Consider the following 25,714-nt stretch of genomic DNA (forward strand, 5'->3'; position numbering starts at 1 on the left):
CTCGTAACGTAACTTGAAACGGGTACCGGAAGTGTCTCTTTCAAAATAAAATAATTATTTAGCATTTTAATAAAACACTATTCCCCATTCAGCTGCCTTATATAGCAATTTTTCTTTATATACAAGAAATATAACGTTAATCTCTTGAATAATTGGTTGTTTGAAATGCGAAAGACACTTAGTTAGTTGTAAGTAAAATTATTTGTTTCAGGGTGCTTACATTAAAATTACGCATTAAAATATATTGTTTAATAAAAATAATCATATTCTATTTTAATTTATGTGTAAATGGAGGCCTGGAGTTGAAAAAAAAGAAGTAAATATTCCAAAGACTTCATTTCCCAGAAGGCATTTCGCTCGTTTAACGTCTCGCTTTGAAACATCCGTGTCAAAACTGTAGATTAAAGTGATTTTATAGATTTAGTTGAGCAAAAACAAAAATAAAAACACGTCTTATAAAAATAACTTCACGTAATATAGTTCATATTATGTGTTTATGGGGTTTATTTGACTAATTTGTTGATAGGAACTATACAAGAACATCCAATGTTTCTGGGGGGGAATGTAAGTGTGACACACATTCAAAGCCTTCGTTCACATCTTTCCGCTGTTGTTTTTAAAACCTAAACATTGCTCTTTTTTGTCGTTTTATTGCTTTAAATGAGTTGCAGAGAAAACAGTGACGATGACAGCTCCAGTAAACGCAGAGTGTGTTACGTTTATAGTCCGGAATACATCGAAAAATGCGATAGTTTGTCCAAAGTACCAAACCGGGTGAGTCCAGTGAATGAGTTTTCAGCATCTAAATGTTTAAATGGAACAAAAAGCAAATCATAATGAGATTTATGGTTATATTTCTGTTCCAGGCGAGTATGGTTCACTCCCTGATAGAGGCGTATGGTCTCCTGCAGCACATGAGGTCAGTTTGGACGTAATAAAGCCCATTTTACCCTGTAATAGGTGATGGACTGAATGTCTTCATTTAAGAAGTGGTGGATGAAGTGCTCAGTTTTGTTACTTAAGTAAAAGTACAAGTACAGAGGTAAAAAGTTACTCAAGTCTAAGTAAAACTATCACATGAAAAAAATACTTGAGTAAAAGTATGGAAGTACCTGTTTAAAAATGTATTTTAAGAGTAAAAAGTGAAAATAGTTTTGTTCATTCGTTAAATGTTAAATGTATTGATTAAAAAATATACATATTTTACAATAATACGGATCAATTTTGCAACAATACATCAATTTCTTAATTTTTCTTATGAAGTTTATGTATTTATTTTTGTAAAGGTAAAAAGTTACTTTAGTAAAAGTATCACATGAGAAAATCTACTTAACTCAAAGTATTAAAGTACATTTTTAAACGGGTACTTAAAGAGTAAAAAGTGTTGTTAATTTGTTAAAATATGATATTGATTTAAAATTATACATATTTACGAATCAATTTTTGAAATCAAAGTTTGAAATAGAAAACTTTAGTCAGGATGTTTCCAAGGACATGGTAAAAATAACCCCTCAAATCATATGAAAAGTACTTTTTACTTTTTAGTCCAGTTCAAAAATGTAATTGGGTAGAAAGTACAGATACTGCTCTCAAATGTAGTGAAGTAAAAGTAAAAAGTATCCACTGTAAAACTTACTTCAGTAAAGAACAGATACCTAAAAATGTTACTTTAGTACAGTACTTTACTATTTGTACTTTGTTAGTGCATTACTTTTTCATGTCTTATTACATTTTTTGCCAATTAAGATTATTTAAAAAATGTCTTTAAGTACGTAAACAAGTTCTTGTACCAGCTTTTGTACCACCTGATACTAGTATAGTATAATGGTAATTAATAAAGAATAAAACTATGACTAAACTTTGGATAATTTATCAGCATATAAAAACTAAATAAAAATAAACAGGATCCAAGCGACTGTTTAATTTAATGTTTAAATCCCAGACCCCCAAAACAGACCATAAACAAACTCGGGAGGATACCAACGTTCCCACGGCTTTATGATCTCACAGGTCTGTTTTCTCACATTTACAAGATATTTTTGAAAGTAAATCCATAACCATAAACTCACCCTGGTCCTAACCTTAACCATAATCTCAAAACTAGGGCCTAAATAACTATAACCATAACCCTACAACCCAACAAATTAAGATATTCGATTTAAAATTTAGATCTGCTGTATTTGTATGGCACATTTTATAAACATGCAATTTCTAAAGTGCTGCACAGAGACAATAAAAAAACAAAAATATTTGATTTAATCTTAGTTCTAAAACAATAAATCCAGTAAGATCAAAGTGAAAACTATAAAATGCCAATAGATAAAACCAAACATAATTAAAAGACAAGAGGACCTCACATTTTACATCTTAAACTGTTTTATTGCACATTTTGCATTTGCCTGTATGTCATTACATTTAAATCTATTCAAATGTTTGCAGTATTGTGAAACCTCGAGTGGCGACGACAGAAGAAATGGCAAAGTTCCACAGCGATTCGTATCTAGAACATCTCCATAAAATCAGCCAAGAAGGAGACAATGACGACCCGCAGTCTGCAGACTTCGGACTGGGTAAAACATCACTACACTCTAAACATTTCACCTATTTAGTGCTAAAGGGGTGACATTTTTTGGGCTGTTTTTAAATTCTCAAGCCCTGTCTCTCTCTGTGGAAATGTTCTCAAAGTATGGCTTTTGTGAAGTTTGTTCAGTGGAAATAAAACTTATTTTGATTCTGATCATTTTCTATTTCCATGGAAACATACAGGTGATGTGCCACCACCACCACCACCTCCAGAAAGTTACATACTGTACCTTTAAAAACTGAAAATACTCATCTGTTTCATAAATAGTTTGACCTGTAATTTTGTGTCTTTTTAGATGATAACTTTCAGATTTTAGTTATAACTTGTGGAAAATTCTTGGTTGTTTCATGTTTTAAACAGCAGAGGGCAGTGTTTGAGTGTTTGACCATAACATTTATTGAGCAACAACTAAATCTAATAATTTGCTAGTTTAGATGAAAATTACAAGTGCAAAATAGTGTTGTCACGATATTAACATTTTAAACTTTTTGATTTTGATACTAAGAAATAGACTCGACACTCGATAACAATTCTTATACCACGATGATAATAAAAACACTCTATATTTACACGATATAATGTGATTTTCAACTTTAAATTTTAGTACTTTCTTTCCCATGTGACTTATATCTGTGTAATCCCTCAGTAGTATCGATTAGTATCTGATTTATGATATTTCTGACAACCCTAGTGCAAGTATTTTTAACTAGAAGTAGGAGATGTTTATAAATATATATAATACTACAATGATCACAGATTATAGCTTATTTTTTGCAGAAAAGGGTGAACTGAAATCACTTCCTCTAAACGTCTTACGATTAGAAAACTACGATCGCTTCTTTCCATTATAGTGAACTGATGATTCATTAACCGAATAATCCTATAATCCACAACTGCTTTGTTTTGTTTTAAAATGAAGAACGTTTTTACATGTGAAAAACAGTTGCAGTCGATCCTTGTTGACGTAGTGGTTTTCCCTGGACTTTTGGTGAATCCTGGTTGAATCCGCTGCGTTGTCACTTCCTCCTTTTGTGTCTCCTCTGGTCCATCCTTCCTCTCGCCTCTCTCCGCCCTTCCAGGAATTTACTTTAATTTTCCAACGCAAACAGAAAAAAAAAACACATTTGTACACATTTTTTCTACTATTTCACCCTGAAATTATCTACAGAATTGTGACAAAATATTGACATTTAGCAGGAACAGAGATGCCACGATTTAACGCGATCCTTTTGAGACGAGGGATCACAAATTTATTATTGATTATTACAGTGTCTTTTGTCTTTTATACAATACTCTGACATTAAATATACATATAACATTGATTTACTGTTATTATAATTCTTTTCCTGTCACGATAACACATTTTACAGAGAAATATCACGATAAATAATAAGATTTAAACTAATTTTTGCGTCTGATTCAGATTAAAATAATGCAATAAGACAATCCCAGTAAACACTTTGTTAAATGAGTAGTATCATTAAAGGCCTGAATGTACCAGAATGTACCAATAATTATCCAAAAGAGTGACTTATTCAACCCTTTACAGCTCAGATCTGATCACATCGTACTTAAAACACAAAAATATTCACACTTTTGCATAAAAATGTACACGTTTTCATGCAAAACTAAAGGTATTTTGTTTCTTATTTCAAATTAAAATAGTTTGCGAACCTAAAGCTGTGGGAATATTTACTGATTGCTGCTCATTATGAAAGGTGCACTGTACTGTTCCACAATCATTAAATGTGTCTATATCCACACAAACGCATAAACGCACGTCACTTTCAAACTAGGCAATGCCGGTGAAGTGTCTTGCCCAAGAACACAGCAACAGTTTCCACTATAGTGTCACTGTCGCCTAAATGCTAGACGAAAACATGAGTACGGACGAGCTATTATAATTCTTTCTGTGTCGTTTGGCTTAATTTCACAGACTTTTATATCTGTATTTTCCTGTTTTTTTGTTTTGTTTTCGTCCAGGATACGACTGTCCCATTGTCGAGGGCATCTATGACTACGCCGCAGCAGTAGGGGGCGCCTCCGTCACCGCGGCTCAGGCTCTGCTGGACAGGAAGTGTGACGTGGCCATTAACTGGGCTGGGGGCTGGCACCATGCAAAGAAGTAAAAATCAGAGCGAAGGATGGGTCAAATACAACATAATGTGCCGTAACCTTAAAGCGGGGAACCGGGGTTTTTTGATGATTATGTCCCTCGTGTCAGATGCCCTCCCTGTGTCTCCATAGAGTGTTATTCTGTGTAAAAGCTGCTCACCCTGTAGCTTAAACTAATCCAGTAATCTCATGATTTTCAGAACAGGTCTAAAGTTTATATTTCTCTCTCGTTCTCTGCTCCTCAGGGATGAAGCTTCCGGTTTTTGTTACGTGAACGACGCAGTTTTGGGAATCCTCAAACTGCGAGAGAAATACGAGAGAGTGCTTTACGTGGATGTGGATTTACACCACGGAGACGGTACAGACTGGAAAACAGCGCGTCTTTGTGTATTATTTCATGTATAATTGATTTATTTCTTCCGCTGTAGGTGTGGAAGACGCTTTTAGCTTCACATCCAAAGTCATGACCGTTTCTCTGCACAAGTTTTCACCTGGATTCTTCCCTGGTTTGTGTTTTGTATACTTTTTTGTCATTACTATATTGATTTATCGATCAAAACATGAACGATGGAGCAATTATTTTTAGGTAAGGCAAGTTTATCTGTATAGCACAATTCATAATTCAAAGTGCTTTACAGAATAAGAAAGGCAATAAAACCAGGAGCTGCTTTAAAGTCTATTCTCTGAGCCACAGGACACATGTGTGAAGTACTTCCTGGTTCTAGACCTGAGCCACAGGACACATGTGTGAAGTACTTCCTGGTTCTAGACCTGAGCCACAGGACACATGTGTGAAGTACTTCCTGGTTCTAGACCTGAGCACAGGACACATGTGTGAAGTACTTCCTGGTTCGTTTGTAGAGTCCAGTGATCAGGACGTTACAGTCGTCTAATCTACTGGACACAAACGCAGGATAAGTCTCTCTAAGTCTGGATTTGACAGTTTACCTTTGGGTTTTGACATGTTTTTTGATGCTAAAAAGCTGCAGATGTTCTTGATTTGACGTGTCTGTTAAAGTTCAAGTCTGTGTCCATTATTAGCCTTAGATTTCCAGCCTGATTTGAAGGTTTTCGAGACTGGAGGTGACGCTGACTGTTTTTAAGAGTCAGTATTTTTAGTGGATACTTTTTGAGCTGTAAAAGTAAAAGTACAGATACCGGAGCTAAAAAATCACATGAATGAACACTATTAAAGTACCTGTTTAAAGAGGATTGTGTGCAGATTTTGAGTCTAATAAAGCTTCAAATGTAGAGATTTTGAGGATTTGTGCTGAATTTTGTTCAACAGAAGCAGTTGATTCTATAGTTTTTGGGTTTTTTTCTGGCTGGTTTTATTTATTTGTTGTTGTATTTTTGTTTCTCAGATTATGAACGTGTTAAAAATAAACCCTCAGCCTTTTCAGCAGCTCTCAGACAATAATAAAAAAAAAATACTGTACTTAATGTAGTGAAGTAAAAGTATCCGCTTTTTAATCTATTTAGGTACAAATTTTAGGTATTTGTCCTTCACTACTTTTACTCTGTTACGTTCCAGCACTGGGCAGTGTCATAAGGTTGTTGTATATTATAATAATCTGTATATTTTCTGTTTTTGTGACGAGCTGGAGGATTATCGAGACATTACTCCTGTTTATGAAGTTGAGTCCTATGAACATTAACCTTAGCTTTATGTTTTTGTCTCAGGGACAGGAGACGTGTGCGACACAGGTCTGGGCAAAGGCCGATGGTACGCCGTCAATGTCCCGATGGAGGACGGTATCCAGGACGACCGGTACTACCAAGTCTTCAACAGGTACGAGGCCTGAACGCATCATACGCCTGTGCCTGTCACAACAAGCACGACATCCACTTATTCAATATATGAAGCTGGAACGATGTATTTTGGGGCACAATATTCATCATGGGAATGTTTTCTTCATAAAATTGGGGAGATTTTAGTTATTTTTATGGAAACAGGCGACATTTGAACTGTAGAAGGTCGAATAAGTCACTTCTATGGCTAATTATTGCTTCATTCGACTATTTATTTGTTACGGCTCAGCTCATGTCTCTTATCGATACTGTCCATTTACAAACTCGTCCACCGGGATTATCGTGCTTTATTGTAGTTTCAACATGATCGTTTATCACAGCACATCTCTACAGCCTCAAAATGTGTTACTGTGACAGACCTAAGAACATGTTTGTCTATAAAACCATGGTAGGGCTCACACCTTTTTATCTAAGTCAGCTGCTCGTACAAGAGTCTCCCTCCAGATACAACACTCGGTCCTCACGGCTCATCAAACTGAAAGTTCCTAAGTCTGGGTCTTCTCTTTGCCTCATGTCGTTTCGATGCGCCGCTGCTAATGATCGGAATTCGGCTCAAAGCTCACATAAACTGGACTCCTTCATTTCTCTTTCTGCTTTTAAATGTAAACTGAAGGTAATTTTTAAAGACAAGTGTAAATGTTTGTTTTATATTTTAATGAAATGATGTGAGTCTAATTGTGTTAACTCCCCTTCTTCCCTTGGCTGCTCTGGCCCAGGCCAACATTGTAAATAAGAGTTTGTTCTTAATGTTTGCCTGGTAAAATAAAGGTTAAATAAATAAATAAATAAACATGAGGCTAGTGGCTCTAACCCAGAACATGAGAATATTAGGAGCTGTGCGTAGCCTTCTCTCTTATTGTTTAAAAAAGGTTAAGGTTCACTGTATTGTCCCTTTAGAGAAATGTGTTCTTCGGTGTCTCAGGGTTAATCTACATTTGACCCATTCTTCAGTTTCTTTGAGTTAAACCCGTCAGGAGCAGTAGGACCCATTTCCAGATTAGACATCGACTGATATTGGTTTTTCATAGCCAATACCGATGCCCGATAAGATCTGCTGATAACTTTTTGCCGCGATGTCCGTTTTGAATTTTTCTGTCATTTAAATTTACTGCAAACTCGCCCACAGCCCCTTTTTTTTATCACAAACCTGTAAGGGAGCTGTGTAGTCACGTTTTGTGTTAAACTATACTTTTACGTTTATATCTTTTAAGCAGCAGGTCGGCCAAAATAGAATATCGGCCTGTCCTGGAGATTTAACAGCCAATACGCTAAAAAAAAATGCAAATATCTGTAAATATCTATCACGAGTTAAATCTGTACTCCCAGATTTTGAGCTAGTTTTGGTCAGAACTAACTTAGCAGGAGGATTTGACCTGTCGTTTTTGGGTTTATAGGGAAAAGTGGAAGTTGCCAGAGCCTTAACCTGTAGACAAAGATAAAAGTTTTTCTTATTCTCACTGTTTGGTCCCATTTGAACTCTATTCTGCTTTCTGATTGGATAATAGTCTTGAGAACTAAAACACCAACTGAACCCTGTTATTCTCTCTTTTGCTTTATATAATATTCTAACCTGTTGTATTCCCCAGTGTCCTGCAGGAGGTGTGGTCGACCTTTAACCCCGAGGCCGTGGTGATGCAGCTGGGGGCCGACACTATGGCTGGTGACCCCATGTGCTCCTTTAACATGACCCCAGTGGGCGTGTCCAAGTGTCTGCTGTACGTGCTGCAGTGGAGACTCCCGACGCTGCTGCTGGGAGGAGGTAACGACGGCTCAACGGTTTGGGGAAAACGCGGAATTGCGATTTTCCTTGACAAACGTAGCAACTAGATTTATGATTTATGTTTTAGTATTAGGATCCTGTTCAAAGTTCACGTTAGAAACACGTCCAGAAGAATAAAAAAAAAAGACTGAAATACTGGAAGAGCGTTTCTCCACTGATGCAAAGGTTGCCGGTTCGAATCCCGCTCTCAAACGTCATAAAACATCACCGGTTGAGCGTTCGGATCCACTGACCCACAGGTTGACGGTGCGATTCCAGCTCCCGCGGATGATTTCTATGTTGTGAATAAAGATGACTCAAACACGCACGAGTCACCCTAAATACAACGTCGATTTGAGAAGGAGAAACGACAAGAATAGGTCTGCGAAAAAGAAAAGCGCTTATAGACTCATCGCAGTGAATAATTAGGGGGTTTGGAAAAGTTAGGAATAAGTTTGATGACTCCCAAACAGTTTAAAGTAAAATAGTTTGGGTTTTTTTCATGATTTTGAGAGTAAAAATCAGGTACAGTGTATTTTAATAATGTATATTTATTTAGTTTATTAGTTCTTCTTCTTCTGGTAATTCATCCCTCACCGCTCAGTCTCCTCTACTGCCATTACACAGTGTCGTTATTGTCCTTGTGTCCTTGGGCAAGACGCTGAGCTGTGTTAATGCGTCACGGTGGGAATGGGAGAGGTCAAAGGCACAGAACGTCAGCAGTGTCTTCGTTATTCTGCCCCCGGGACGGCTGTGTGTGCCACCAACAGAGAGTGAGGAGGGACAAACGAAGAAACAGTTTATCAAAGACTAATGTTCTTAATCTCATGTTCAAATCAAATCTAGCGTTTAGTGATAATAATTCTAATGCCGATTCAGTCTTAATTACAAAAACATTGGGCGAGACGGACGTTTATTTATGTTATGATTTGGTGTTTTGGTTCGAGACAATTATCCAATCAGAAAGCAGAAAAAAGCCTCACACTAGTCTCATTCACGTTGCCAGTTTCGACGCTTAAATCCAGTTGTTTTAAACCTAAAATGCCTCTCTCTGATCTGAATACTCGCTGCTTAAACCCCAGCACCTGCAGAACAATCATGACTCAGTGCTAGTGCAACCTCTGCAGCTCAGGGAGTGAATTTTTTTTGAGGTTCTGAGCTTCACACGAGGCACGGTGTCGATTCGCATAAACACTCACACTGCCCTCTGTCTGCAGGGGGGTATAACCTGGCGAACACGGCGCGCTGTTGGACGTTCCTCACGGCCACGGTTTTGGAAAAGACTCTCCCGTCTGAGATCCCGGACCACGAGGTACCACAGTAATAACCACACACACACACACACATATATCGGCGCTTTTTAGATTTTAGAACGTGATTATGTCTTACTCCCAGATGTGGGCGCAAGAGACATGATTTTTCTATTGATTACGTCGTACTTTACCATGAAATATCCAAAAAGTTGAATGTGATCACTTCTATTAGTGACTAGACCCAAGAACTCACTGTATCACAACAGAAACCTGCATTTTAACAATATTCACGTTAGCTGCCCACATCTGTATCCCACCAACACACAAACACACACACATCTGCTTCAGTTACACAATAATAAACACACACACGTCCGAGATCCTGGCTGTTAGATACACAAATATAACCACACACACACACACGCACACACACACACGTCTCTCCGCTCACAAAGCCTTCTATTCTCCGACCGTCTCAAACCTGAACACTCCTCTGTGTTTCACTTCTGCTGAGTCACCCGCTATAATCAAAGATGGCCGCCCACGTCTGCGGCACAGGTGAAGCCTCTGTGTGCGAGGGGGAGAGAGGGAGGGAGGAGAGGGGAGGAGGAGGAGGAGAGAGGACAGGGGAGAGACAGCTGAAGCCTCTGTGTGCGAGGGGGAGAGAGAGAGGGAGGGAGGAGAGGGGAGGAGAGAAAAGGGGGAAGAGAGGGACAGGTGAAGCCTCTGTGTGCGAGGGGGAGAGAGGAGAGGGGAGGAGAGAGGACAGGGGAGAGACAGGTGAAGCCTCTGTGTGCGAGCGGGAGAAGGGGGAGAAAAAGAGAGGAACAGAAGGGGGTAAAAGGGGGAAGAGAGAAAAGCACAGAACTCCTCTGTTATTGAACCACAACAGTCCTGGTGCTGTTTCAGACCTGCTTTGGACCAGGACCTACAAGCTCCTTTCAACACCGACTCAATTAAAAGTCACTCTGGCGCTTTTTATTTTTGTACTTTTTGTTTTCGCGTTGTCACGATACTAAAATTTCAAACTTGAAACTCAGTACTTATTCCAGTACCACAGTGATAATAAAAACACACTTTCTTTAGACGATAGGACGTGGTTTTCAACATTAACGTGTAGTAGCGGTGTGTAAAAAATATAAAAATATCGATATCGTATTGTTTAATTTAATGATACTGTATTGATATCATAGGCTGCTGTTTCGATATATCTTATTACCAAATTATTCAGTCACAGCACTACATTTGTGTGGCTTGTTTAGAGGAAAAAAACTTGTTTACACACAACATTTGACATTAGATTCACTGTTTTGACGATTAAATTAGGTGTATTTCATATTAGTTTGGCACAGACAGCGGTTTAACTTAAAAACATTTAGTATCGCAGTTGTTTTAGTCGATACGTCGTGATCCTTCAGAGCCGTTAAACTTCACATTTCCCCGAATCACAAATCACGAATCACAAAAGCCTGTATTTTTCAGTGAATCGTATTGAATCGATTTGAAATATATCGTATTGTATTGAATCAAAAAAGTACTATATGTATCGCATCGTGGCTTATGTATTGAGGTATATATCGTATCGGCGTCGTTTTCGGTACTTCTGACAACCCTATTTTATATATTATGTTTTAATTAATCCATCAGCGTTGGCACCATTTGCATGCTAGTTTTTAAATCCATGTATTCATCTGAAGTTCTTGTTATTCTGTTATTTTTTTTGTGAACCTACAGCTCGAATTAGTCATTTTGTCATGACACAAATCTTATCTTTTTTCCAATTCAGCTCAATGTTTAGTTTTTGGGCAGAACAAAAGTTTTAAAATAGCTTTAAAATAACATCATTATTCAGATTTGGGAAGTCCCATTGACAATAGTGGCTTTTATTCTTGATTAACAGACTAAATATAGATAAGTTTAAACAATAGCGCGCTCGGTTTCACTTATTATGCTGCGATATCTTATAAAAACATGTGGCACAGGACCGTGTGGCGCAGATCTGGTAGGGTCAGGTGTCATTAACCCCCAGCACTGACTTGTATTGTCCAAAGAGGCGCCTGATCCGTACCGGCCTCCATTGTTTGATAGTGCTGGAGCCAATCTGCCCGGTGATCACAGACTATGGGCTTATCAAGGACTTTCTTTCTCTATATTTGACTTTTTTAAATAATTTTGGGGATTATGAGTTTTCAAGGATAAATTAAATTGATTAAAAAAAAATATATATATATAATTATTTTAAACATATGATATTTTCTCCATCCTCCAGAATTGGTTGAAAATGTCTTGGTTTATATCTGTATTTTAATTTTAACCTTTTTTTTTAAATATATATTTAGACATTTCTGGAGTGAAAGGTAAAATTATCAAATGTAATTGTAATTATTTTAATGTGCAAAAATACCTGAAAATATTTAGATTTATATGTCAGTTTGAAATCTATTTATTATTAAGTTTTATTAAAGTGAACTTAGAAATTATAGGGATTTTTATGCATTATTTAACAATTTTTTGTGATATTTTTGTGCATTCATAGAAATTTTTTCCTGCTTAAAAATATAGAGTAACCTGTAAAGTAACTATAGTTCATAAACTTTATATGTGTTGAGATTCACTTATCTCAGCTCTGACTTTGTTTTTGTCTCATATTTAGTTTTTTCCTCCCAGGGTGCCTTGCCTCGCTGCGTTCGTGCGTCGATCGTGGTGTGAACTCTTTACAAAAACTCGCTTCCTCTTTCTACTGTGTCCTTCCTGAATCTACTCCGGCCAAGTCAATAAAACAATAAACGTGACCTCAGCACATTTTGGTTTAAACTGAGCTGAGACGGGGCAGGATTCTCAGGTGGGATTTGTTGTTGTTTAACTTTCAGATTGCAGATGTTTTTGACCTGGTTTATGGTTAATATCTTTGTAATTACTGAGCTTATCCACGTGAAACAAAAACTGACACAGAGTTTAGCATCTTTCTCAGTGTAAATAAACAAAAGTGAACACATTTTTTCACTACAGCTTCAGAAAGTGGTGCCATTTTTCAACCTTAAAGACAAAAACTGATAAGATTCAACATTTGTGGATTTCTATTTTTGCATATTTCTTTTCAAAAACAGTCAATCTCCCATAGAGTTATATAGGCCTTGTTCACATTTTCATGTTTCCTCTGTCCTCTTATTGTCGTCCTGCGGTGAAGAATCTTGTGTTATTGTATTTTTGAAAAAGCAATCCAGACATTTGTAACGCGACGTCGACATTATTGTGATTCTTTGTCTGTGGAGTTGGACCAGAGCTCACTGCAGCGCTCACAGAATGTCCACAACACCGCAGCTCCTGTCTCATATCGCGTCCAAAAATGTTCCTGATTGTGTTTAAATGTGTCGCTCTATGGGTCCTCTTTATCTGAGGGCGTCACTGCGGCCCTTTACTCCCCCCAGAGCCCGGAGATCAGCTGACCAGCACCTCCTTCTGTGCCCAAAGCCAAACTCAAGACCAAGAGGAGACTGAGCCTTTTCTGTGGCAGCTCCCAGACTCTGCAACAGCGCCCTCTGTCTGTCAGATCGTCGCGGTTTTTCACCAGTTTAGGACTAGACTGAAAACCTACCTCTTCTCCCTGGCATTTAACACAAGCTAGACAGGATATGTTGGTGTTTTATTGTTCTTTTCCTATTTATTTTGTGATCTGTATATGTGTTTTCGATCAGTTGACGTTATTTTAAATGTTCTACCTGTTGCCGTACTTTCTTATTCAGCACATTCTGTCACTCTAGTCCACAGTTTTAAAGCGGACAGGACTCTGTGTGTGAACATGGGTCTAACTAACAGAGGATGTGTCCTTGCTTCCTCCCTTCCTACTTCCTCGTTTCCTGTCTGCGTCCTACTTCCTCCTGACGTCGCCCTTTTCCTCCGAACGGCATCGCGAGGACGCCATTGTGTCCAACGGAAACTCCGCGCTCTGTTTACGGATATCACACTCACATTTAGGAATAGGCTGTGCGCAAAACATACGGTTTATCATCATTTCAGATAGAGGGCGGGGGCTTGTGTAACTTTATGGGAAATTCACTGTTTTTTTGAAAGAAATGTGCAAATTTATGACCCACAAATGTTGAACTTTATCATTATTTGTTTGGGATTATGCACATTTTCAACTTTGTTATAATGTTTACCTCATACTTGTAGTTGTGTTTTGTTTTCTTTCACACATGTTTAACGCACAAACCCTGCAGATTTAGGTTGAGCTCTTCTCTCAAACTGAAAACACTCTGTTCCACCTTGTGATGTCATCATGTGGTAATACAGGAAGTGCTCCGCTGTGTTCGTAAACTCCACACATCTTCACTAGAATCATCTGGATAATTTCAGCGCTGGAATTGCTAATCTGTACTAAACAAAAGATAAAAGGAGCTGTTGAAAACTTGAAAACTACCACTTGATGACATCACAAGGTGGAAAAGAGCATTTTGAGGTTTGGAGATGTAGACAGACTGAAGATAAACATGTGAGAATGAAACAAAACACAACTCCAGGTGTGTTTTTGAGGCGGAAACATCATAATAAGATGGATAAAAGCTCACAAGAGTCAATTTTGCGTAATATCGAACCTTAAAACTCAAAAATCACATATTTGGGGTTGAATAATGGCACAACTTTCTGCAGATATTGTTAGAAAATATATTTATTTCTACAATCTGCAAATTCCACCTTAGAATTCTGACCTGTTCTGACATAATTTGCTGTATTTCTGATCATGTCCTTGCGGTGAATTGGAGTTTTCGTGTCTTATTCTTGTTCGGCGTCGATTAATATTTTTCCCCCGTGTTTGGAGTGAGCGTGTCCTTAGTTCAGGGACAGTGTGAAAAAGCAGATCTGTGACTCATCTGAACTTTCCGTATACCTTGTGTGTTTTCCTAATCCTCTTCCTGCTTCATAAGTACACCTTTTAAATACATCCAGAATGACGACATATACTGGATTCTCTCATCGGGGTTTGAACGTTTAGTTGATTAATCGCTCAGTAGTCCAAGTTGACACATTGTACAACAGCAGAAAAGAGAAGAGTTAGCTGAGGAGTTAGCATTTAGTGGTATTTATATGTAAAAAAGTCAGATTAAACTCCTTTCCTAGTACGTTTTCATTCGTCCACTGCTCTGTACTTTCTAGTTTCTTCGGTTCACTTTGTTGTGATGTCGGCCTCCTCCGTCTTTGCCCTCTCTGCTCTCTCCCTCTCCTCCCCGTTGCGTCTTTCTCTCTCTGTACCCTCCCCTTTTCTACCCTCTTTCCACCGTGTGTCCGCTCTCTGGTCTCTCGTCTTCCCCCATCCCCATCCCTCTCTCTTTTCTCCTTTTTCTTCCTCTCTTCCTGCGCTCTTCTTTCCCCATTTCATTTTATTAATCCTGGATCATGTGTTTTCGCAGCTTTCCCCCTCATCTCTTTCTCTTGCTTGCCCTTTCTCTTTTTCTCACTCTCTGTCTATCGCTATATCTCTGTCTCTCTCTGTCTGTCTCTCTCTGTCTCTCACCCTGTCTCTCTGGCTCTCTCTTTTTGTCTCTCTATCTCTCTCTGTCCCACTTTATCACACTCTGTTTTGCTCTGTCCCTCTCTCTCTCCATCTATCTTGCGCTCTCTCTATCTCTGTCTATCTTTCTCTGTCTCTTTCTGTCTCTATCTCTCTTTGTCTCTCTGGCTCTCTCTTTCTGTCTCTATCTCTCTTTGTCTCTCTGGCTCTCTCTTTCTGTCTGTCTCTCTATCTCTCTCTGTCGCTCTCTCTCTCCGTCTGTCTCTTTCTGTCTCTCTCTGTCTCTTTCTGTCTCTCTCTCTGTCTCTCTCTTTCTGTCTCTCTCTATCTCTCTCTGTCTCTCTATCTCTTTCTGTCTCCCTCTCTCCCTGTCTCTCTCTCTTTCTGTCTCGCTCTATCTCTCTCTGGCTCTCTCTTTCTGTCTCTCTCTCTATCTCTCTCTGTCTCTCTTTTTGTCTCTCTCTCTATCTCTCTCTGTCTCGCTCTTTCTGTCTCTATCTCTGTCTGTCTCTTTCTGTCTCTCTCTCCCTGTCTGTCTCTTTCTGTCTCTCTTTGTCTGTCTCTGTCTCTTTCTGTCTCCCTCTCTCTCTGCCTCTCTCTTTTTCTGTCTCTCTCTCTTTCTGTCTCTCTCTCTCTGTCTGTCTCTTTCTGTCTCTCTTTGTCTGTCTCTGTCTCTTTCTGTCTCCCTCTCTCTCTGCCTCTCTCTTTTTCTGTCTCTCTCTCTTTCTGTCTCCCTCTCTCTTTCTGTCTCCCTCTCTTTCTGTCTTTCTTTCTGTCTCTCTCTCTGTACTCATCTCTGTCTCCTCATTTTATTAATCCTGGATCATATGTTTTCTCAGCTTCCCCCTCCTCTTTCTCCTGCTCTCTTTCCCTCTCTCCCTCCTTCTCTCCTTCTCTCCTTCCCTCCCTCCCTCCCTCTCTCCCTCCCTCCCTCCCTCTCTCCTTCCCTCCCTCCCTCTCTCATTCTCTCCTTCATGACTGAACGTCCTGTCAAACCCTGAAATAACAAACACGATGTTTTTCAATGAAACGTTTCCCGAAAACTGGCCCCTGAACTCACTGTACTCGTCCAAATAATGACTCAAGTACAACTACACATTATGACTCCAAGAAGTGACTCCAGAGTAAAAAAGTATTTGTGAAAAGTACTAGAGTAATGCAACAGCGGATTTATAATCTGAAGTGAATGTAATTAGAAGAACAAAACATAAAATGAACAAAAAAATGAAACAAAATCATATCTGAAGAACCGCAGGAAACACATGTTCAAATCATTTTATACATCGACATAAAACTTTGACCACTCGAGAACTTACTCACAGCGGGAAGACTAACGCAAACTTAATCAGCGATACACGTAGGATTCAGCCGTCACGTCGCCACAAATGAAAACAAAAATTCTGCTGATCTATCCATAGGTGGCGCTGTCATTTTGGTGCAACAGAGCGGCACTTTATTGTGACGATTATTGCACTTTAAATCATTAGAAATATAAAATAATGATCCACGGAAGTTATGAATTAGCACTATAACAGATAAAAGTATGAATATATCTTTTTAATCGCAAAAGACAAAGTTTAAATCTGTCAACGGGACAAATCGTTGTAGGAGTGAAGACGTTTCATTGGATGAGCCGCGAAACGTCTTCACTACTACAACGATTTGTCCAGTTGACAGATTTAAACTTTGTCTTTTGCTCTGGATCAGATCTGCATGACTGAGGGATTACACAGACATCTTCTTAAAAGTATTTACCGTATTCTCCGTAGAGTATAAGTCACTCTGGAGTATAAGTCGCGCTGGAGTACAAGTCGCGCTGGAGTACAAGTCGCGCTGGAGTACAAGTCTCGCTGGAGTACAAGTCTCGCTGGAGTACAAGTCTCGCTGGAGTATAAGTCTCGCTGGAGTATAAGTCTCGCTGGAGTATAAGTCTCGCTGGAGTATAAGTCTCGCTGGAGTATAAGTCGTGCCGGAGTATAAGTCGTGCCGGAGTATAAGTCTCGCCGGAGTATAAGTCTCGCCGGAGTACAAGTCTCGCCGGAGTAAAAGTCTCGCCGGAGTACAAGTCTCGCCGGAGTACAAGTCTCGCCGGAGTACAAGTCTCGCCGGAGTACAAGTCTCGCCGGAGTACAAGTCTCGCCGGAGTACAAGTCTCGCCGGAGTACAAGTCTCGCCGGAGTACAAGTCTCGCCGGAGTACAAGTCTCGCCGGAGTACAAGTCTCGCCGGAGTACAAGTCTCGCCGGAGTACAAGTCTCGCCGGAGTACAAGTCTCGCCGGAGTACAAGTCTCGCCGGAGTACAAGTCTCGCCGGAGTATAAATCGCGCTTGGAGTAAAAGTCGCGCCGGAAGTAAAAGTCGCGCTGGAGGAAAAGTCACGCTGGAGTATAAGTCACGCTGGAGTAAAAGTCGCACCAGCCAAAAAATGCATAATAATGAAGAAAAAAAACATATTTCACATATAAATTGCATCTGAGTATAAGTCACATCCCCAGACAAACTATGAAAACAAAAAAAGTGCGACTTATAACCTGGAAAATACATTTTAAAAAGTTATTTTTGCATAATATTAATTTCTAATTGTATAAATAGAGAAATGGACGTCAGGACAACACTGGCTTTAAAATCACAGCAGCTCAGTTTATACGCAAATCTGAACATTTTTCATTTACCATAAAGGGTCATAAAATCAGATCTTCTCAGACAGTTGTTTTTAGGGCTGAGAAAAATGTTTTTATTTGATTGTAATTTGTCAGAAACCAGAGAGGTGAGCTGAAATCATCTTTGGCGTTTCTCTCCGTCTGAGGTCAGTCTGTCGGCCATTTTGTGGATGTGCTCCTGATTTGCTTTTGAAGAATTTGCCAGCTCAGATAAGACAAACAATGGAAGCTGGACATGCAATCACGTCACGAATAAACGTTGAGTTACACAATAAGGATTTAACAGACTCGCTCCTATAGCTCAACGTTTCTAATCTTGTTCTTGATGTGAGCGATGGACTGTGGAGGTAAAACAAAAACATGAAAATGAGAAGAATAACTTGTCTTGGTTTAGTCTTGATTAAGTCCTGGTTTGGTCCAGGTTTTGTTCCAATGTAGACTTGTTTTGTTCTGGTTCTAGTCCTGCTTTGGTCCTGATTCAATGTCAGTTTAGTCCTGGTTTAGTCCGGGTTTAATCCTGGTTTAATCCTGGTTTAGTTCTGGTTTTGTCCTGGTTTAGTCCTGGTTTAGTCCTGGTTTAATCCTGGTTTAATCCTGGTTTTGTCCTGGTTTTGTCCTGGTTTTGTCCTGGTTTAGTCCTGGTTTAATCCTGGTTTAATCCTGGTTTAGTTCTGGTTTAGTCCTGTTTTAGTCCTGGTTTAGTCCTGGTTTAATCCTGGTTTAATCCTGGTTTAGTTCTGGTTTTGTCCTGGTTTTGTCCTGGTTTAGTCCTGGTTTAATCCTGGTTTAGTTCTGGTTTGGTCCTGGTTTTGTCCTGGTTTAGTCCTGGTTTAATCCTGGCTTAGTCCTGGTTTTGTCCTAGTTTAGTTTTGTCCTAGTTTAGTCTTGTTTCGTCCTGGTTTGCTCTTGATCTCTGCATTTGGTCCTGATTTGATCCCAGTTTTGTCCCGTGCATCCTGGTTTAGTCCTGGTTTAGTCCTGGTTTAGTCCTGGTTTAGTCCTGGTTTAGTCCTGGTTTAGTCCTGGTTTAGTCTTGGTTTAGTCCTGGTTTTGTCCTAGTTTAGTCCTGTTTTTGTCCCAGTTTGACTATTTTGCATGTTTTTGGTTGATTGGAGAACCAGAGCCCCCAGACACAGGTAGAATGTGCAAACTCCATATTTTTGTCACAATTCCAGGCCTGATTCTCAAAACTTAATATATACTATACTATAAAAAAGATTCTCTCAGTTTAAGGACTACAAACTCTGACAATTCTCCAGATAATGATTAAGATTATCACGCTGGGGGGGCTCTACATGTATCTTTATGACAAAATGTTCAGCAGTTACCATGGAAACGCAATGCACACATTAGCAAACACTCAAAAAAGTTTTAAGATAATCAGAAAACTTAAAAAAAACAAAAAATGCAAAATGGATTTAAACAACTATTTTTCAGGAAACTGTGATCAACCGGAGTTTGATTTTCGCCAAAAAACGGTGAGAGTGACCAGCTAAAAAAAAACGCTGACTAATGCTAGCTAAAATGTTTAAGCGCACGAATCAGCTTACCCGCTGTAGTTCCAACGAAGTCGGCTCTTTCTGGTCACATTTCGTTCAAATCAAGCTCAGATTTATGTCTTAATTTGAGTAACAGAGCTGCAGACAGAGTAGTACTTAAAGTTAGCATCACACCTGAGGGAGTGTTGATGATCATCTGCGAAGTATCGATAATGTTATGACACTTTAGGGCTGCGTCATTCTCATGTTTTTTTCCTCGTGTCTCAGTTCTTCACAGAGTACGGGCCTGACTATTCGCTGGAGATCAGTCCAAGCTGTAGACCCGACCGAAACGACTCCAAACACCTCGACAACGTCATCTCCACCATCAAAGGTTCGATTTGTTTAAACTTCAACTTGAACTTTAACTTAATAAAGGTGCACTGTGGAACCTTTCGGGAGGGAGGGTCCATCACCTGCTTGTAGAGAAGTTATTTCCTTGCCTGAAATGTTCCACAGCATTGCATTAAACTTGAAAAACGTGGAAATAACGGGATTTTATTGTCCTGAAAAACATGCATTGTACCTGTAACTTGGCCTAGGTGTGACTGAGATGGATGTTTAATGCCATACTATGAGACATTTCGTCAATAGCCTCTCCAGGGAGACGAGCAGGCGACCTTCCATCCAAAAAGTTCCACAGTGCACCTTTAGACTGAGCACGTCGCCTCTTAAACCTGATATTTATTCAATATTCCTGGGTTTCCGATGACATTTGTGGATCGTAATGTTATGATTTGCACGTTTTAAATCGCGGCGTTCATCTAAAACGACTTGATAAAAGAAAGGAGTCCGTCGATTTGTGCGTTTAAAAACTGCGGCGTCCAATAGGAGCTGAAACATAAACGCCATCGCAACGAAGAGCTGTCGGCGCCTCCTGTGGATAGCTGCAGATTACACAAGCGAGTAGCAGATTTTTTTGTTTATTTGTACTAAAATGAGTAGTAAATGTATCACAAAGAAAGAAAAGAACCTAAGAAAATAAAAAAATCGGAGAATAAAGTGGAGATGTACCGGTGGAGCTGAAAACGGGGGTCGATTGGAGCAGCGGCGTCTCGAAAACGACTCAAACCTGCACGAATCAGTCAAAAAACGAGAGGGTAAATGAGAAGAGGAAACGGCTATAACGTGGTCAAAAGTTCTGAAATGTCCATTTTGCAGAACGCAGATGTGCTCAGCTGAATTGAACAGTGTTAAAATGCAGATTTCTGTTGGGATACAATGAGTTTTTGGGTCTAGTCACTGATAAAAACGATCAGGTTCAACATTTGTCAATTTACCTTTTGGATATTTCATGGCAAAGTACAACGTAATCAATCAGGAAATCTGTCTCTTGCGCCAACATCTGGAAATATGACATCATCACAGTTTTGTACAATCTGAAAACCACTGATTTGTCCAAAATACAGACAGGAGATTCATTGCTAACATGATAATATAATCCAGAAATGGTTGTTTTTAAATACAGAATATATCGTCTGTACGTGAGTTTCAGTGAGTTTTAGCTTGAAATATAAACCCATCAAACCCTGATAGCTGTAAATACAAGTCCTAAATAAAATCCCAGGCGTTTCAGTACATGTCAGGGTTAGTTTTACACAGAATAAGACGCAGGGAGGGCATCTGACGCACAGGGGCACCTCGGAATATGTTTGTAGACGTCTAAACTACAGGGTTAGCGGCTTTTACACGGGAATAAACCCCATTGAGACACAGAGTCATTTAGTTCTCAAAGTGGACAGTAGATTACCTAATGAATCACGGCCAGATGTTGCCGTTGAAATTCATCGCGGGATAGGGTCATCTCTACGCTCGCTGCTCCTTGTTCGCCGTTACGTTTTATGTGTACCATCTTAAGTTGGCAGAAGAATAGAAGGAAAAGCGTCGTCTTAATTGAACCAAAATGTGGAAGGCATTAGAGGCTAAAATAAGTGACGTAGATGTAGTGAGGTTTTTGTTCGGATCAGAGCTCATAAAACAGTTTGTGGAGATTTGGTTTTTTTTCGTCTGTTGGTTTAAATTACAGCCATTGTTGTATTCCACTTGTGTTGTTTATTAGCGCTCAAAGTGGAGACAGGATGTACAAGACGCACAAGTGTGGACGGATGGATTGAGTTGTTTTGTCCATGCATCCATCCATTTTTTTCCCCCGTTTATCTGAGGCCGTGTTGCAGCGAGAACTTCCAGACTTCAGCCATCCTAGACATAGTACCTCCCGGTGGGTCGTACCTGGAACACTTCCCCCAGGGAGGTGTCCAGGAGTCACCTCAGCTGCTCCTCGCAACGTGGAGGAGCAGCGACTCTACTCCAAGCTCCTCCTGTGTGACTGAGCTCCTCACCCTATCGCTGAGGGAGCTCCGAGCTACGCATTTTGACTTGTCTTGTCCTTTCGGGCATTAGCCAAAACTCATGAGTGTGGGGCAAAAAAAAAGTATTTAGTCAGCCACCAATTGTGCAAGTTCTACCATTTAAAAATCCAATCCAATCCAATCCACTTTATTTATATAGCACATTTCATAAACAAATTGTTTCCAAAGTGCTGCACAGAGACAAAGTGACATAAAAAAAAATATAAAATCAATAAAACACATAAAAATAAATAAAAGAAAAGAAAAACACAGAGGACCACACAACTCACGCGGTGTTAAAAGCCAGAGAATAAAAGTGGGTCTTAAGACGAGACTTAAAACACTCTACAGTGGAGCTGTTTGAACGTGGGGGGGCAGGGCGTTCCACAGTTTAGGTCCAACCACAGAAAAGGCCCTGTCCCCTCTGGTTTTAAGTCTGGTTTTAGGGACCACGAGCTGGAGCTGGCCCTCAGACCTCAGAGCGCGCACCGGGGTGTAAATTTTGATGAGGTCCGAGATGTAATCTGGGGCCAGACCATTCAAAGCTTTAAAAACAAACAATAAAATCTTAAAATCAACTCTAAAATTAACAGGAAGCCAGTGCAAAGACGCAAGAATTGGTGTGATATGATCGTGTTTTTTGGTTCCTGTTAAAAAAAGATGATCATCATAGTTTCACTTCAACTATGAGAGACAGAATGTAGGGAAAGAATCGCATTGTGGGATTTTTAATGAATTAATTGGTAAATTCATGGAAGAAGGGGCCAAACTACCAGCAGCAGTGTGTGAAAACCTTGTGGAGACTTACGGAAAACGTTTGATCCAACAAAGTGTATACAACAAAGTGTTAAGATGAACTTTTGTCACTTATTTTACATCATAATTTCCAAGTAAATTCTTTGCAGAGCACCTATGATGAAAATGACAGGCCTCTCTCATCTTTTTAAGTGGGAGAACTTGCACAATTGGCGGCTGAATAATACTTTTTTACTCCGCTGTATGTGAGAGTCATAGAATCTGGCAACCCAAAGTGAGGCGCTCATGAAATATAAACTTTTTAAATAGTAAATACTTGCTCAAAAATTTGTGAAAAATACATTTACAAGGGCTGTTGTCCTTTATAATACCGGGCACCTTAATATGTCATGTTTGCACTGTTGTTCTGATGTTGTTGTGTATATATTTTTAATTATAATAGTTATACTTCTACTTTTTTATATTATTATCAATCAGTGTTTTTATGTTGCACTTTATGAGCGAAGTAAGTTCCTAGTTTGTTGTGAGTTGCGTTCACTGACAATAAAAGTCTTCTGATTCTTTAGACGTTTAATTGGTCGTGGAGTCTTAGCTGAACAAAATTCGACTACGGTAATTATTTTATTTAAATTATAACAAGTTATCTTAAGATTTTGTTTTTGCATTTATATGTAAAAAGCCACAAGTTGAATCTGTCTTTATATAAATCCACTGTTCCTTTAGTACTTTCTTCTGCTTAAATAGTAGGTGTAGTGTTTTGAGAGCAGTTTGGGTCAGATACATAGAGATACTTAATAGTTTTGAGAGCTTTTGCCACGCCCCCCCTTTTCAGCTGACCAATCGATCGGCAGCACCATCTCCCGCAACATTCTCATTCACAGACTTCAATCCATTGGTGTTTCCCACACTCCTCTCTCCTGGTTCACCTCATATCTCTCTGATCATAGTCAGTTCATTCATCTCAAATCCTACAAATCCAACACTCTCCCTGTCTCTACTGGTGTTCCCCAAGGCTCTGTCCTAGGTCCCCTTGTCTTCATCATCTATAATCGCCCCCTTGGTCTTCTGTTCCGTAAACACAATATTCACTTTCACTGCGGATGACACCCAGCGCTACATCTCCACCAAACCTTCCTCATCTCTCCATCCAACCTCTCTTACCCTCTGGTTTCTGGTTCCTGGTTCATTCATTCCTCCAACTTCCTCCAACTTAACAGTTCTAAAACCGAAGTCCTCCTAGTAGGCGCTCCCTCTCCTATCTCCAAATCCAACAGCTTCTCCATCTCCATCCGTGATTCCACTGTCCTTCCTTCCCCTCAGGTCAAGAGTCTGGGTGTCATCCTCGACCACACACTTTCTTTCCACTCCCACATCGATAACATCACCCGCTCTGCTCAACTTTCACCTCCGCAGTATCCCTCGTCTCCGTCCCTCTCTCACTCCTCACACCTCTGCCGTACTTCTTCACAGTCTCGTCACCTCCCGGATTGACGACTGTAACTCCCTCCTCTACCGTCTCCCCAACAAATCCCTCCAGAAACCTGCAGCTTCTCTCCAAAACTCCGCAGCTCCCGTCATCATCACCAGGACGCCATCTTCTCACCGCATCACCCCCGTCCTCCGAGAACTACACCGGCTTCCCATAAAACAGAGAATCCGCTTCAAAAATCCTCCTCACCGCCTTCAACGCTCTCCATAACCTGGCCTCACCTTACATCTCCGACCTCCTCCACATCTCCATTCCCTCTCGCTCCCTCCGCTCCTCTTCCTCTCTCCAGCGCTCTGTCCCCTCCGTCTCATCACCGCTCTCTGGAACTCTCTCCCTCCTGACCTCCGCAACATCGACTCTCTTCCACTTTTCAAATCCAGACTCAAAACCCAAATGTTCACACAATCCTACACCACAAAATCAGTCACTTTCACCATCGTTCAGTTTTGTATCTCTGTTTTATCTGTAAATATGTGTTTTTAACTTTGTCTTGTACAGTGTCCTTGAGTGTCGCTTTCAAATAAAATGTATTATTAATTAAAAACTTCTTTAGTGAACTATAACCCCGAATATTTACTGTGCTCACAACTGTTAACAAATGTGAACAAACGAAGTAAAAAAAAAACGCTAATGGCTAACAGCTAACTCTGACGGACACATAATAAACACGTAAATAAAAAACTTGCCAGGTCTTTCTCACAGAATTGAACCATGGCGTATGTATTTATAGAAGGACGTAACACTCAAAGTACTACTAACAATTAAGTGATAGTTTACGCATAAATCCGGCTCAGTCTCGTAAACAAACACACAATCTCCAATAAAAAAAAAACATGGAAATGAATCCTCCAGACTGCGCCGCCTCGGAAACTCTGCCAAAGAAACACTGTCACGTTTCTGGAGCTTTGTTCATTTTTTTATTCTCGTTAAATAAATAAAAAACGTGATGGAATGATCATAAAATATATTTGTGAAGTTTACGCTCAGACAGTTAATCCCGGTTACGACTTGTAGCCACGCGAGGAGCTGTAATGTCTGAGCGAATGAGTAAAACCGCGTTTGTCTGCGCTGGTCCTTCGTTCAAGTAAAAGTAGTTTATGTCGAGCTGCCCCTGTTTTTACCGCCACCGGGGACACGCCCACTGCTCTGTACTCGTCGTTCTCTAGTTTTATTTATTAATCACGGTGGTACACGTAGGATTAGGAGCAGCACGTCGTCATTTTGGTGCAGGTGGTTTAAAAAAAAAAAATATCTCGCTGTTTCACGGATTTTTTTGGTGCAATTTTTCATGTTTTTTTTTACATCGTATGAACGTGCATTGTGTTCTTTGTCCTGATTGGCTGTTGGACTGTAGACCATTGTGTCATGCGTCCTGATTGGCTGTTGGACTGTAGACCATTGTGTCCTGCGTCCTGATTGGCTGCTGGACTGTAGACCATTGTGTCGTGCGTCCTGATTGGCTGTTGGACTGTAGACCATTGTGTCGTGCGTCCTGATTGGCTGTTGGACTGTAGACCATTGTCCATCAGTCTCCTCCGTGCCGTGTCTCCTGTCCAGTACAGAATGTGTTCAGACAAATTTACATAAACGTTGGATCTCAGTGTGACTCTGAAGTGCTGTACGTTTGCAATTTGTTTTCTCTCCGACAAAACCCACAATGTCGATGAAACGTTCTGCACCGACAAAGACGCCTACGAAGGTTTGAACTTTGAGAGAGTTTAAACGAGCGAGAAATGTGAGAAAATGTGTGAGAAAAGTGTATAAAGTGTGTGGTGAGGGGATTTACAGACAAAAACGTATCGAATAATTGTAAAAAATGACGCTGATACTTCACAAATTTCGCCTATTGTGGGTTATTTTTAGAACGTAACCGCGAGGAACCACTGTATTGA

At 39.8% G+C, this 25,714-nt stretch overlaps 1 protein-coding gene across 1 annotated transcript in view; it reads left to right on the forward strand.

The window, feature by feature from the left end:
* The first annotated feature begins 557 nt into the window (after nt 1-557).
* The window catches only part of hdac8 (histone deacetylase 8), a 28,784-nt gene continuing 3,627 nt past the window's right edge, over nt 558-25,714 (forward strand). Inside the window, exons 1-10 of the mRNA XM_033983632.2 lie at nt 558-774; nt 867-919; nt 2,440-2,570; nt 4,568-4,709; nt 4,945-5,057; nt 5,128-5,205; nt 6,383-6,491; nt 8,098-8,270; nt 9,488-9,582; nt 19,458-19,563. Of these exons, the coding sequence (XP_033839523.1) occupies nt 661-774; nt 867-919; nt 2,440-2,570; nt 4,568-4,709; nt 4,945-5,057; nt 5,128-5,205; nt 6,383-6,491; nt 8,098-8,270; nt 9,488-9,582; nt 19,458-19,563 (1,114 nt within the window). The 5' untranslated portion in view covers nt 558-660. The remainder of the gene's footprint in view (nt 775-866; nt 920-2,439; nt 2,571-4,567; nt 4,710-4,944; nt 5,058-5,127; nt 5,206-6,382; nt 6,492-8,097; nt 8,271-9,487; nt 9,583-19,457; nt 19,564-25,714) is intronic.

The sequence above is a fragment of the Periophthalmus magnuspinnatus genome, chromosome 18, assembly GCF_009829125.3.
Source record: "Periophthalmus magnuspinnatus isolate fPerMag1 chromosome 18, fPerMag1.2.pri, whole genome shotgun sequence".
NCBI classification, from domain to species: domain Eukaryota; kingdom Metazoa; phylum Chordata; class Actinopteri; order Gobiiformes; family Gobiidae; genus Periophthalmus; species Periophthalmus magnuspinnatus.